The following is a 15954-nucleotide window of genomic DNA, read 5'->3' on the forward strand; positions in this document are numbered from 1 at the left end:
TCCTCTCAACTTCTGCTGCCAGGAAGTCCATCAGTGCATTGAGGTCCGCTTCTTTGCCTGGGCCAAGACGGGCCCACTCCATCCTCAAGTCAGGGTTCAGTTTACTGAGGATCATAGGAACCAAGAAAATGCCGTACTTATCACCAGTGACCTCAAGGGCTGACAGGCTACGCACATGGATCAGGACATTGTCAATGAGGGAGCGAAGGGACTGGGATGTTGAAGACAGAGGACCAGTGATAGCTAGGAGCTGCTGAACATGATTGAAGATTATCACTTCAGGCTTCCCAAACCTCTTTGACAATAAATCGCATGCTACTTGATAGTTCGCTGATGTGAGCGACAGACCAGCAACACATCTTGCCGCCTCACCTTGCAAGCATGACTGTAGGTACTCAAACTTGACCACGTCTGGCAACTCTCGTTCACCAACAGCTGCACCGAATCTCTCCCAGAAGGGAATCTATTTAAGTACATCCCCACCAAAGCTAGGGAGATCTAGTCTCGGGAGCTGAGGGCTCAAAGCTGACACAGATGCTGAGCTTACAGCTTCAGGCACGTTACCTTGTCTGCCATCAGAGACAGCAGCAGCTACCATCTTGTCAGCTCTTTCAATGGCTTCTGTCACTTCATCTCTGAACAATCCAGCCTTGATTATATCTTCCAGCATGTCATCTTCAGATTCGAACAGAACTTCCAACTCCAACTGGATGCTGTCCAGTTCCTCCAATCTGCTCTTAAGTTCACTGCGAACAGTCTGTATCCTTGTAACATCAACATCCCGTTCACAGTCATCCAGAACCTTAGAGAGCTTGTTCTTTGTTCGGCTTACCCAGGCCTTGGCAGCTACTCGTCTCTTCTTCGCTTTCTCAAGATCTGCCATATCTCAAGACAAATGAAAATAAATTGAAATGCACACTCGAATAGCACACTGAGTAAATCAATCCCGGTCTTGTCCCGGGTTTCGGCACCAATGTAACGAAACGACCGGCTCACTCAGCTTGCTTCACTACGTGTGCTTATATTTTCTGCGGAACATCACCGGCGCACAACCACCGCCACTTCAACTTCACACATAATTTCGACTTCCCGAGTGTATTGGGTTTGACGTCCAATACAGATAACGACGAACGATAGGTGCGTTATTGCTCAGCTCGTCCCGAGGGACCGACGAAAACCAACGACGAAAGAATGCTCGACACCAAGGCCTCGACACTGTCGTGACCTTGGTCGTGACCGGCGACCGCACCGCCCCACGACACGAACTCGAATGAATGCTAATTCAATGCCTGCCGCTAGATGTCTCCCAAGCTAATTCAATGCCTGCCGCTAGATGTCGTCTACACTATTTACAACACTCCTTTTACCTAAACGTGACTCCGGGAACTGTTTACGTCCACCGCGCCTGCCCAGACTGCTTCCGCTTTGTTCACTGTTTTGTTCGCTGTTTGCAGCGGCGAGCTAGACTTCGTGGCCGGCATGTTTGGTGAAGACATCTGGATTGGGTTCAATGACATTGAGACAGAGGATCGCTACGTCTGGGCCAACGGAGCTACAGTAGACTTCACGGTAGGTCAGAGGCTATGTATCAGGTCAGAGGCTATATGAAGGGTCAGGGCTAATATCCCGGCACCGCCTGGGCTATTTCCGTACCCACGACCGCCTGAAGGAAGGGGTCGGACCCCCCCCCCCCCCCGCTATCTCGAGAACCAATGGTCGTATCGAGCCCCGCGAGGCGGCATTCGAAAGCTCTCTACGAGGCCTTCCCAAAACGCTCCTAAGATTTTTAGGTTCGGGTTAACTTTCGGGTCAAGGTCAGGTCAAATGTCAAATTCCGGGGTTTCTGCATGATGAGGCTTACGGACCTCGGCATATATAGCTCCTGCTCGAAACTCAGCCAAATTGACCTCAAAGTCAAAGACTTCGTTTAGATACCTTATGATACGTGTCTTATTAAGTACAGGTCAAGGCAAGGTCAGGTCACAAATGATCACTTTGAGACTATTGACAAGAGTTGTAAAATGTCTTTAGGGCTATATTTTACGCTGAATTTGATCGTAATAGGTACTTTGACTTCACATCTCAGCTACAATATCAATTAATTGGAAGTCAGTTAGGTCAGGTCAGGTCAGGTCACGGAAGGTCTCTTCCTACTACCAATTTACTTTTTTAATTTTTGATATACAAATGCACTTTTCTACACCAGAATTACCACAGAAATCAAATGCTACCATTGGTTTTCACGTGCGACGCTCGGAAGTGCCTAAAACTAACGAAAATACCTATGACGTCACCATGCCATATACATGCTGAAGGTATTTCTTGCAAATAGTGGATCAAAAATCATGCTAGAAAGTTGAAATTTGCTTCACATGAGCCGTTTTCACGACGGAACTTTCGCAGAGGAACCTATTTGATACCTGAAAAGTACCTACTCTTTGGGGCCTTAACATCCCCCAAACTGAAATATGTTATGTTCAAAATAATTTTAGAAGTTTAAATCCGGGCATTCTTTGCCCTCAAATCACTTATTACGAGCGAGCGAGCGCAGCGAGCGAAGTGAGTCTTTTCAATATAACGGAAAAGTCTCAGTATGAGCGGCCCGGCCCGGCCCGGCCTGTAACGCTTTTGAGAGGCTTATATCTCAGCAACCGCTGGACCGATTGGCCTGCGGTCTTTTTTGCTGGGTAGCCCCATCCCTTTTACCCCGTAATTGACTACTTTTGATACATCTCAGTGACCGTCGTGGCACGTGCCACGTGAAAAGTCAAGGGTGTTCAAGCTGTTTTGCAAAAGTAGTGATTTTGAGAGGCCCATATCTCAGCAGCCGCTTGGGCGATTGTCTTGCGGTAATTTTTGTAGGGTAGCTGCATCCCTTCTACCAAAGGTCGGATACTCTTGATCTATGTGAGTGACCCCCACTGCACGTGCAAAATGCAAAAAGAAGAGGTGCCAAATTTGTTCCCATTTCAATAACTCGGTAATTACTGCAGGGCGATTTCGCTGAAACTTGGCATACAGGTAGACACCCACCAGGCAATGCATTTCCATGTGTTGCGGTTAGGGTGCTACTGCACGTGCGCACGTGCAGGGGGCGTTTCCAGATCTCGAGAACGGCTGGGCCGATTGCGCTCAAATTTGGTACACGATTGGGGACCGGTTAGTAGGGTGCCGTGCAAAAGTCAGTTTTGGACCCCGTTTGCACGTGCGCACGTGCAGAATGCCGCTTCCAGATCTCAGGAACGGCTGGGCCGATTGCGTTCAAATTTGGCACACCGCTAGCGACCGGTTAGAAGGGTGCTTTGCACAAGCCCGTTGGAAGTACCCTCTCGCCCTTCCGCACGTGCAAGGCTCACTATCTCGCTCGCTCGTTCTTCGCCCAAAAGGCGTTTTACTGGTTTATTTACAAACACAGCAATTTTCGGTTCTATAGTTCGTTTTTTTTTTCAAAAGGACGCTGGCTCCAAGTTCCTTATCGAAGCTCTCACGTGAGTTTTGGCAGCTTCAGCGTCTGGCCAAGAATTTCTTACCGAAAAAATATTCGATTTCAAATTGTGCACGGTAAGTACCCGGAATTTGTGTCTTGAAAAATTAGCATACTATGATGACGTCACTGGTGGCAGTAGGCACCCAATGTCCGCACGATGGGACAGTTTCGATAATTTGGGGGAAACTTCGTTTTTCACTGTTGCCGAGGTTATAATCGAGTAAGCGGTTTCGTCCATGATAGTTATACGTTACATTGCAATACAAGTTCGACAGCATGACGTCACCACTGTTCTCATATCTGGTTCCAAAACGCACGTATGGAGATTATTGGGAATACTTCACATGTTAAAATAAGGCGACGTTCGAGTTTCTCAGGTTCAGTTTTTGCTCGTTTTGCTCGCTAAAACGCGTGCTTTTTCAAAAAACATACTTGGAGCCAGAGTCCTTTTGAAAAAAAAAACGAACTATAGTAGCCCACCTTTCGACTATGAGGTATCAAATCAGCGTGGCAACTTGCTCCCTCGTTGCTCCCTCGGGTATCTAATTCCGGAATTCTTAAAAACAAGGAAAGTATATATCGAATTCTCTTTTCTACCTATTCAGTTATGTTTTAACCCGCGCACCGACGGGGGGGGGGCGGATATCCGCCCCCCCTGAGGTTTTTCGCGAATAGCGGGAAAACCGCGGCGCGTAGCGCCGCGAAATTTGGTATGACTATTCCCTTATCAATTTTACACATGGTGTGCAAGTTTGAACCTCCTACCTTTCAAGGTCAGGTCACCAGGTCACTTTGAATGACCCAACCTCAAGTCACTTTTTTGCAACTTTGTCACCGTGCCAGAGCTACAGTAGATGTCGGAGGCCTTTGAAAGTCGCAGGATGTTATTAGGTCATTAGTAGCTACAATTTGTATATCTCGGAATTTTGATATCGGTGACCTAAGGTCAGGTCAATTTCGCGACCTCCCCATTATAAGTCAATGGGGGAAAAATCAACTCCCTGTTTTTACCACTAAAACGGGTCGGAATGGCCCCATATACCATACATGACTTCATATACGATCAACCTTCACTACCTTGAGGTCTGTTTTGCTGTTGGGCAGCTGTGAGGTCATGTGACGTCATCAAAGGTCACCAAAGGTTTTTGGCCAATAACTCCGTACAGGAACAAGATACAGACGCGTGGATGGTCTCATTGTGTTCAGCTCGTCAAGACGCATCGAATGATATACATGATGACCTCAAGGTCACGTGACCTGAGGTCAACCTTTGACCTTGACCTTTCGAGGTCAACATATATATCATTCGATGCGGATTGACGAGAGGATCACGATGATGCCCTTAGTTTGTTCCTATCTTGACTAATTCGAAAGTTATTCGAGAAAAACTCTCTCCATATTTAGCGCCGCCATTTTGACTTTTTCGACCCCTGTGACGTCATCTTTGACCTGAGGCCTCTTGCACCAAACTACCTAGCTAGGTAAAATCGAAAAACCGGTTTCAGAATAATATAATCTAACGGTGGTAAATTTGTTTGCAATAGCCCAATACATAATCCTATATGTGCTTGCTAAATTTTGCATGCAAATTGTTACATTTGAGACTTGGACTGGGTATACGATGCAAAATAATCCAAGCATTGGTGCAAGAGGATTTTGGTGCAAGAGGCCTCGGACCTGAAAATGACCTTAGTAAAAATTGTAGATCTTGACCGTGCGTATCCGATGCCGTTTACCGCTTGTCGCTATCTTGCTTCGTTCTCGAGATCTCAGGGGGGGGGGCGGTCATCCGCCCCCCCCCGTCGGTACTAAGTTGGCGCAGACCCCCGTCGGTGCGCGGGTTAACCCGCGCCCTGCTGGGGGTCCTGGATTTCCACGCCCTGCTGGGGGGGGGGGTGTTTGAACACCCCCCCTTGTAACTCGGCTCCTGGGCCACGTAGCGATACGCGGAAGGCGGCGTTCGAAAGAGCGTAAAAAATAATGACGAAATCATTTCGGTCAATTTTTTGGTCAGGTCAAAGGTCAGGTCACCAGAGGTCATTGAAGGCAAAATTTCGCCGATTTCCAGGTCGAATGTCGAAAATTTCCAAGAAGCCAACGCATAACTCGGGAACCAATAGAGCTATAGCGCCGCGGAAAAGCGCATTCGATAGCCCTATTAACGCCCTTTCTAAGTAATTCTCTCAGATTTGACCTAACGTCAACGGTTTTGCCTGCAGGGGACAAAAACTGCAAAAATAGCCGATTTTTTCGAAAACAGTTTTTCTGCAATAACTTTTGACCCAAGCCTTGTACGAGCTTACTTTTACCAGCATCGTGTTCCTCTCGTCAAGACGCATCGAATGAATTATAACTTGACCTTGAAAGGTCAACTTGAAAATTTGACCTCAGGTCAAGGTCATGACCTGACCGGAAAGGGTCATGTTGCATATCAGTCGATCCGTATCGTCGAGCTGAACACATCTAAGGCGTTTTCATCGCTCTAGCATGCCTCTATCAAAAGTTATTTGCGAAAAACTGTTAGATACCATTCGTGACCTAAGATGACCTCAGGGCATAAACAAGGGTCACGGACACCATTTTCAAGTTCAGTGTGTCTAAACCACTTGTAATTCGTTGTTTGGGAGTGTTTATAATGTCTTTCATCCAAAAGAGGCGCATTTCAATTTTCTCCCATTGACTTATAATGGGGAGGTCGCAAAATTGACCTGACCTTAGGTCATCGATATCAAAATTCTGAAATATACATTTTGTACATGCTATTGCTCTTAGCAATCGCTGAAAGTTTCAAAGCGATCGGTCACTCGGTGTAGCTATGACAGACATTGAAATTTTTTATGAGGTGAGGTCACTTCAAGTGACCTGGTGACCTGACCTTGAATGACCTTGGTCTGAAATTTTCACAACATGTGTAGAATTGATGTATGATAAGGTGTACCAAAAACGGCGGCGCTCCGCGCCGCCGTTTTTGAGATATTCGCGAAAAACCACAAGGGGGGGTGTTCAAACACCCCCCCCCCCCCCAGCAGGGCGCGGGTTAATGGTGATTACGAGCGAGCGAGCGCAGCGAGCGAGCGATTTCATACTGAATCAAGGGAAAATCCTGAGTATGAGCGGCCGTCCGGCCGGCCGGCCGTGGGGACGCTCTTCAAAAGCTAATATCTTAGGAACGGAACATCCGATTGACAAGGGGTCTTCTTTACTGAATGTCACTTGGACGTAAAAGTTCTGTGGTGTGATGGCCACCATGCGTTCTTGCCAACCACCGCACGTGGCGCGTGGTAAAGTTGGACATTTTTTAAGAACCTCCAAAATTGCAACCTCAATAACGGCACAGCGGGTGGGCCGATTGAATTGAAACTCGGTACACAGTTAGGTCCATCAGATAATTCATCTGCATGTGTTAAAGGAAATAGTTCACATTTTAACATGGGTTTTGAACTGGAATAGCAGTTCCGTAGCTTGGGCTGAGACGAGCATAAATCAGGAGCTTTTACGGCCCAACGATCACCCTAGGCAAAGATATTCTATTTCTCGTCCCGAAAAATGTGTGTTGCGTTGAGGATGTGTGCCTTGCATATATTCGCATCCAGTATGAAACGAGCATGGGTCCCGAAAATTCTTCAGAAACTAGAGAAATTATCTACGAGAACTCTAGAGAAATTCGCTCCAGTGAGGCGCTCCAGTAACAAAATCACGAGCAGATCGCCCAAATGCCGGTGGCCGCGATAATTTCTCTAGTTTCTGAAGAATTTTCGGGACCCATGCTCTTTTCATACTGGATTGCGTGTGCCTTACAGAAACTGAAAAGTTCTTCCTATATCAAAAATATAGAAAATAATCTTTTGTTGTAAAAAGGTTTATTTTCTTTGCTGATCATTTTGAACATAAAAAAATCACAAATCCATTGCAAAAAAATAATTTCGTGAAAGTGAACTATTTCCTTTAAGGTTGGGGTGCTACAGCACGTGCGCACGTGCAGGGGGCGCTCCCAGATCTCGAGAACGGCTGGGCCGATTGCGCTCAAATTTGGTACACGGTTGGGGACCAGTTAGTAGGGTGCCGTGCAAAAGTCAGTTTGGATCCCGCTTGCACGTGCGCACGTGCAGAATGCCGCTTCCAGATCTCAGGAACGGCTGGGCCGATTGCGTTCAAATTTTGCACACCGCTAGCGACCGGTTAGAAGGGTGCTTTGCACAAGCCCGTTGGAAGTACCCTCTCGCCCTTGCGCACGTGCAGGGCTCACTATCTCGCTCGCTCGTTCTTCGCCCAAAAGGCGTTTTACTGGTTAAAATATGGCAAATTTTTCAGTTACATTTCATATAAGAAAAACACGCAAAACAATGAAACAAAAATGTAAAAAGTAAAACTACGGCGGATAACTACCTTCAGGTATCTAATTCCGACCAACAAGCACTTCAGTAGGATATGACGTCATACAAGAATGGTGTTGAAGGCCGTTTGCAGTCCCGGCCGGTAGGTCACGTGAACGCCGGGGACCTCGGGTCACGCGGCGGCCGGGAGTGGGACGCGGGACGTGGTCGCGGGCGGACGCGCGGGGCATCATGCTTTGCTTTGCTTGCTTTGTCAGCTTAATATAACTTACGATCGCATACGAGTGAAACCCAAACACTGCTCAGTGCCCTTAGAAATTGAGTTTTGGAAAGCTCAAGTCCCTATAGCTCCTCAGGTCGGCAACAGTTGAAGCCTCATCTGAACCCATCTGAAAAAAGCGAGGGTAAGGAACCTTGTGTTGCTTTTTCTTTTACCGTCATAATTATCTCAGATCATCATAATTTTGGGTTGCCACATTGTATGGCTCACTACATTCGTGTAAAACTTGGGTGAAGGCTGGTGACTCAAAGAAAGGTGAAGATATATGATGTAAGATAAAAACACCAAAACCACCCAACGTTTCGTGTTATTCACTTTTTCAAGGGTGATATGAAGGCTTTTGAACACTTCGAGTGGATTCTTCAGACTAGCTTCGGTGTCTGCTCTGTTGGCTAGGAAAGACGTTAATTTGTAGTATGTGTGTATGTATATGTCAATATGTCATGCAAGGCAGAGGAAATTTGTGAAAAAGTGCCCGCGCTATATTCGAACGAAACCGAAAAAACGTACTTTACTCTGTAGGTAAAATGTGTCATATCACCCTTGAAAAAGTGAATAACACGAAACGTTGGGTGGTTTTGGTGTTTTTATCTTACATCATATACGAATTAATTTGTCCAATTCAAACAATCAAAGGTGAAGATATTTCTTTCAGTGCCTAATCCGTGAAATATCCCGGTTTTACAAATCTACACTTTTTATTTTCTCCACGATACATTTGTTAAAATTGTTAAAATTTAATCTACAATTGTTAAAATCGGGGCTTTGGTTTTATGTAAACTAGATCATAAAGTTTACTGTAGTTTTGAGTAAAACCTGGCGGATGAAGAAAATAGTGATTTTGCTGATTTGCGGAAATTTGTTGCTTTCCAAATCAAGTTACTTATGCCTATATTTCATTCAAAATTAGGAGGCATTATTACTGTTTTTTCTTGTAACATGAACTGAGTTTGGGTACAGTGCTCCGGAAACGTTGTGGAACTTTAAGCTAGCTAGAGCAGTTTCCATAAAAATTGTTTAGATAGTTGACATGGCTTGTTGACAACTGTTTTGCTGTTTCTAAAAAAGTGAAAAATATTTTCCTGCGTTAAGCAGACAAGGCATGTTATTCTCATAAGCTATCGAATGTGTGTGTGTGTGTTTTTTTTTTAAAGCTGTCAATTGTAACTTCAGTTACTTCTTGTTTAATTGTCGGAACGCCTCTTGGATGTAGGGCATTGTTTCAACTTGAATATTTGTATGTTGGTGACCTTAAGCCCTAGTGTAAAGACAAAGAAACCAGACTGACCTCCAGATGATGTGAAGACGATGCTGTAGTCGACGACGATGAGGAGAAGACGACGAAGAGAGAACGACGAAGAGAAGTGTGCACAAATTTTCGGGCCGAAAATTTGTGCACACTTCTCTTCGTCGTCCTCTCTTCGTCGTCTTCTCCTCATCGTCGTCGACTACAGCATCGTCTTCACATCATCTGGAGGTCAGTCTGGTTTCTTTGTCTTTACACTAGGGCTTAAGGTCACCAACATACAAATATTCAGTTACTTCACTTTAGAACATATTGCCCAGAATGCGTCACTGATCATGAGCTGGTAGTTATATCATATCATATGTAGCAAATACATAAATGAGAATAGTGTGTCATGAATTTTTGTGCATGCTTCTGGAGCATCTGTAATTACATCAAAGGCTCGGCTCAAGAGAGAGTGTCTTGCCGACCAGCTTATGCCCAACCCTTTCTGTCCGCAGAACGTCTTCCGTCGCCTGCGACTCCCGCACGCCGTTTGCGCCCCGGCCGTCCGTACCGGTCTTCGCGCTGCGAGCCGCGCTGCTGGAGTTCGCGGAGGCGTCGTGGAGCTCCCATCGGGACGGCGTGTGATGCCCGCGTCGAGCTTATAAGCCGTGAGCTTCGATTGGCGGCTCACGCGGTCACCAGCTGTATGTACACTGTACAGCCTCGGCCCCGACGACCTCGCTAATGGCCGAGACCGGCATACCCCCGGCATGGGTCCGCTGTCCACGGTTCGTCGGAAGGTCATCTCAGGCTCAAAAGAAACGGTATATACCATTCGAAAGCTGACGGTGAGCTGAATCCAAAAATGTAATTTTTATCAAAATTGATCGATGGCCTTTTTTGAAAATTGCGTTTTTGTTAAAACTTTATAATTTTTTATTCAACGGGCTGTCCCGGACATTCTTGAAAACATAAACATGTATTTTTGAGTTCCAGTGAAAGCTGAAAGCCAAAAGAACAATATTTAGCGAAACAATATTTCCAAGCATTAATATGCGTCTCCCACAGCCGACAATAAGGCGCAATCTCACAGCTCAGTGTCACGATGGACCAAAGTCGGCCACACAGAAGCGTGAAATGGCACTTATCGACTCGCAGACTCGGCGCTCTCAGCCCGCCTGACCGGCCACGGTAAGGAGGTTCGGCTGTCGTTCTACTAAACGGGCATCATATTTGTTAGTTTAACGTTTAAAGTCGGTACTTGAGTTATTCAGGATACATGAGCAGAAGATTCATTGCTCTGTCATCTTCACATCATGCATTAATTTGCATTTGTTCATGTCTACTTTGCTCAATCGAACCTGGTATCATGCCCATATAAGGAAAATTGGCCGCGCTGAAATGTCAGAGGTTGCACCGCCCTCAGCTCGGGTGGAGTGGGGGTAGCGCCCGGTGGGGCAGGGTAACCTTTGACCGGTCGCACGGCCGAGCAGCTGTCACAAGTACAGCCTCTGACAGTGATACCCCGCTCACTTCCCCTGCGCGGGCACTGAGCGCAGCTGGATGGAACAAAACATGTATAAGAAAAATGTAAATTAAAGTATGCTGTAAATCAAGCAGAACAATGAATTTTCTTTACAGGTATCCTGACTAACTTTAATAGCGATGTGGACAATTAAACTCATAAATATGACATTTATTTAGTAGAACGAGAGCCGAACGTTCTTTCCGTGGCTGGTCAGGCGGGCCGAGAGCGCCGGGTCTGCGCGTCGATAAGGATCATTTCGCGCTTCTGTGTGGCTGACTTTGGTCCATCGTGACACTGAGCTTTGTGATTGCGCCTTATTGTTGGCTGTGGGAGACGCATATTAATGTTAGGAATTATTGCTTCGCTAAATATCGTTCTTTTGGCGTTCAGCTTTCACTGGAACTCGAAAAAAACATGTTTATGTTTTCAAGAATGCCCGGGACAGCCGGTTAAATAAAAAATTATAAAGTTTTTTTTTTTTACAAAAACGCAATTTTCAAAAAAGGCCATCGATCGATTTTGAAAATTACGTTTTTGGATTCAGCTCACCGTCAGCTTTTGAATGGTATATACCGTTTATTTTGAGCCTGAGATGACCTTCCGATGAACCGTGTGTCCGGCGCAGCGCTGGCCGCCCGCATGTTACGTTTGGTTTGGCTGTATCGCTGCCCAGCGGGAGCGCGCTCCACGCTGCGGTAGAGGTACACGTTGCGACCCGACTGAGGACCGCAACCGGATGGTGAGACGTCGGCCTCTGCGCCCTGGCCGGGGCAGGCGTGACCGACGTCACAGTGGAGGAACGCCCAAACAAGACCAGCCCACCGTCGATGCAGCATGGAAATATCATGTTCTGCCTGGACGTCGGACCCGGCGGCCGCAGAGCACCTGCACACGTGCGGAGAGGGGCGCTGGAGGCCACTCTGGAGCTTCTGCCATCCCGCGGCGCGGCTGCTGGCAACACCTGACAACGGCGGCAACGGAGGCGGTTGGGAATAGCTGCAGCAATGGTGATGGCGGTGATGGCGACATGGTGGTTTGGGATTTCATCTCAGCGCGGCCGCCGCCCAGGCGCCGCTGCGCCCGGCTGCTCAGCCACCCACCGGATGGCGGGGTGGCCCTTACTTCCCTCACGCCCGTTCGGTCTGCGGCCACGTTCTGGGGTGGCGGTCGCGGGGTTAGTGGCGTTGGACTTCGTCCTTTATCCAGACTGCACCGTACCATCTGAATGGATGGATCTGCCAAGAAAGATGACATCCAAGGCGGCTATGAGGCGATCACAAAGCTTCACCAAGAGCTTCTCCTTCATGGGGCCGGCCGGCCGTTAACCCTCGCCCGCACATGGGGGGGGGGGTGGTTACCACCCCCCCCAGGCAGTCTTTCTGCTCTGCACTCAACATTTTTGGAGCTAGAAGGCTGATTTTTCGTATAGCTGCTCGTCTATCCTTTCTTGATGTCCACTGAAAATTTCAAGAGTCTGTGATTTTTGGTTTCGGAGATATGACCTTGTTTTTCAGGTCATGTCATGACCCAAATGGCCAATTCTCAACATCTTGCGTTTGCCATGGGCCTTGTGAGCTTTTGACACCCTGATTTCGGCCTTTTTTGCCAGTCTTACCTCCCACCTATCATGGAACATGTTGTTCGACGATGTACAGGGGTCAAGGTCAGGGTCAAGGTCAACCTAGGTCATCTAAGATAATTGCGTTTTAGGCAAGCTGAATTTACTTTTTGTGAAGTTTTTTGACTGCATTTTTTGTAAAAGCTTCTCAGATCATGATTTCATGTGATATGGACCCAAAAACAATCGGTACACACATCAGTATACACACAGACACACACAGACATACAAACACATATAATTGACCTTGACCTAACTTGACCTGAGATGACCTCAGCAGCAAAATTCTGGTCGGATAGTGTGACAAAGAGGTTCTAGCTGGTTTGGCACCGGAAAACAGCATCGTCATCGGTATTTGATAAGCAGCGCACTTGATATCCAACGGTGACCCAAAACAGCAACATTTTTTAGTTTGACCTGACCTGGAAGGTCAATGACTGACCTGAGAAGGTAAAACTGGGTATCATTGGATTCGTCTCTTCCCAAAGAATCTTTTTGGTCTCTGCTAAGCTCTATCTCCAACAGGAACGAAATGGCGCGGGGGGGGGGTGGCAACCCCCCCCCCCCCCATGTGCGTTCTAGGATGGGAAAATGGCATGTGCGGGCGAGGGACGGGTAGTGGCAACACCGGCTGCCGAGTGCCAACAGCTGCGTGCGCTGGCGCCGACGCGTTGTGAGCCGCGCTGCTGACGCCCAAGCTGCGATATCAACCATCTATGAATAAGTGGCAGCGGTGGCGGCTTGTCAGTTGTCAACGTGCCTTTGCAGACGTTGTGAATAGCCCACGTTTGAATCGCATGGTTGGCAACACCACGCAAGCTAAAGTGGGCTTCCTTGATGAACCTACTTTTTAAGCATTGTAGCCTTTGTAATTTTGGATGTTTTGCTGTAGGTATTATTTTCATAGGCACTCACGTGCTTTGAATCGCGCAATGCAATTGAACCATGGTAAAGACAATGATAAATGAACTGAGAGCTGACATGCCCCATGCTTTGTGTGTGTGTGTGTGTGTGTGTTTTTTTTTTTTTTTGGCGAGTCGATAAAAGTGGTTTTGGACACTGGATGAGTTTTTAGGGGTGTGGTGAGGGGGGGGGGGTGTAATTCCACAGACCTTTTGTCATATTCACTAATGCAGTACGTCTGTGCGGTATTTAGTTATCGAAGCATTCTTTGAAAGTCGTGAATAGGGCCACTGAGTACCTATAGCCGTGATATTCCCCCACAAAAACTTCTTTTAAATAACCGGGGATAGGTATGTATGAGCAGATACATACATATAGATACATGAGCAGAGTAAATGCTATTACGAACGCCTATCACAATGCTGAGCGAATAGGAAAATCCATAGATGCAGAATTATGCCGCGTTATGGGTGCTCGGGCGCAGCCAATCCAACGTTACCCCAGCGGTGACCTTGACCCGCATCGTCTGTCTCGGCTCCAAAGCCAAACCGGCGTGGAATTGGGAGTGCTCGAGCACTCATGGTCCAGCGCAATTCTCCAGCTAAACCCATTCCTGATACACATTTGCTTGCTCATAGTCATGTAACCCCGGTAAATTCACCCAACTTTCATATTGGTTGCTCCATAGACAGATGGCCACAGAGATCAACTTAAAAGGCCATTGTTTGTTGCATTCATTTAATGGAGATCAAGATCCGTGATAGGCCACAAGTCGCGTGACATCATACGTGTAACAACCAATGACGTCGGCCTGCAAAACCCAATGGAAGCGGCTAGCAGCGTGCAATAAAACAGGGCGCTGCTTTCTAAATGTCTGTCGTGCGCCATAAATGAATATATTCTTTGTAGCGTGGCAACTCAGTATTTTTTGTACTAGTATTTAATAATTTCATATTTTTATACTTGTCCTTACGCTTTATGTTGATATTAGTGATAAATCCTTAGATAAAGTAAATCAATGTGATATTTAATAGAAAAATAGCAAACTAACGCACCATTCATTCGAAAGCTGGGAAAGAACTACTAAAATTCCTGAGGAACCAAAGGATCAAACAGGTATCAAATAGATGCCTGCTATTCCGTCGTGAAAACGGCCATGATGTACTTATGGATCTCTTCAACATATATTCCGTTTTTTTTTAAAGCTTTTAAAATTTTGAAGTTATGATCAATTGTTAAAAAATTAAAGTTTTTTGAAATTTTAGGGGCCAAAAACACAATTTATGAAATGTCTGAGATATTCATTTTAAAGACCTTTCAAAACTGCATGTTTTGTTTTGTTTTTATTTTCGTTTTGCTTCAACCCTCGATTTTTGGAATTTTTTTTTCTAACATTTACCATTTTTTACGAAAAATGTCATTTAGTTACGTCAGTAAAATGGCTATATCAAATATATTTTTTAATGCAAAAATTACAAAATGCGTAAAATTGATTAGAGAGAATGTATAAGGAGTTTCAAGCTAATATCTTTAACGGTTCATGAGTTATTCAAGAAAAACGGAGGGGGGTTCGGGTCCGACCCTTTTACGCGGTCGCGGGATATATCTGGTCAAAGGCTTTATGTCATGTTAGAGGCTTTATATAAGTCAGGTCAAAGTCTACATATGTCGGGTTTCAGTGACTGACCATGAGTAGATGGGCGACGTAATGAGCAACCACAGTTTTCAATGTCGGAGTTTCAGCGAAAAAAAAAATAAAAGCCACAAATCCAGTGATGTCTATCTATGAACACATATTTCGAAGACATACCATTCGAAGGTAGATAAGTGCAGCAATCAAAACACTTTTGTGGGTTTTAGCGCTTCCCGGCCTCTAGTCTTTAGACGTGAGAAGTGAAAGCCTCGTTTTGGGCGGATCTTTTTAAGCTAAACTGAACTGAATTTTAAACATTCCAACTGAAAGACATCTTCTTTAAATCATAACCTGAACTGGTACCTTATTATTTAGGCACCTAGGTAGGTACTGGAATCGAAAACATCAACACTCTTCCTTTTTTCAGGTGTGGGCGGAACGCGTCGACAACACAGCGAAAAACTGCGTGCATATGGACTCGGGATACTCCGGCGCATGGGTTGAGGACTATTGCTCTAACTCTCTCACTTTTGCTTGCAAAATAGAGCTTTAGGACACTGGCTCTGTAACAGATGAAGCAGTGGCTGCGGTGTTACATTCGGACGGCTTCATTGGGGAGCGACCCGTTTTCCAAGGATATTTGTACCGTCCTTCATGGATTCCATATGCAAGTGGTGGTTCAAATAGATTCCTAGCATTGTAATTACTCAGATGCTTTTTTGCGTTTGACCAGCATTGACTGAAAGGGTTGGGACGTTTATCACATTTGCTTGACGATTGTTAATCGAACAAATGTCAATTTTAACTAATTTTGTGACACAACAACGCTCCACTTTCTGTCGAAAAGTGATTAAGCTGCCCCTCAGCCTCAGGCACGTAGCCAGAATTTTGCTCAGGGGGGGGGGCACAAGTCGCGGCCTAGTGTCGTACCACCCCCAAA

At 46.1% G+C, this 15954-nt stretch overlaps 1 protein-coding gene across 1 annotated transcript in view; it reads left to right on the top strand.

Moving 5' to 3' along the window:
• Positions 1 to 15724, top strand: part of LOC122364258 (lectin BRA-3-like) — a 28465-nt gene extending 12741 nt beyond the window's left edge. The window contains exons 3-4 of the mRNA XM_043334469.1: positions 1455 to 1569; positions 15442 to 15724. Coding sequence (XP_043190404.1) covers positions 1455 to 1569; positions 15442 to 15567 — 241 coding nt within the window. The 3' untranslated portion in view covers positions 15568 to 15724. The remainder of the gene's footprint in view (positions 1 to 1454; positions 1570 to 15441) is intronic.
• The last annotated feature ends 230 nt before the right edge of the window (positions 15725 to 15954 follow it).

Source organism: Amphibalanus amphitrite, unplaced genomic scaffold (genome assembly GCF_019059575.1).
Source record: "Amphibalanus amphitrite isolate SeventyFive unplaced genomic scaffold, NRLGWU_Aamphi_draft 000664F_arrow, whole genome shotgun sequence".
NCBI classification, from domain to species: domain Eukaryota; kingdom Metazoa; phylum Arthropoda; class Thecostraca; order Balanomorpha; family Balanidae; genus Amphibalanus; species Amphibalanus amphitrite.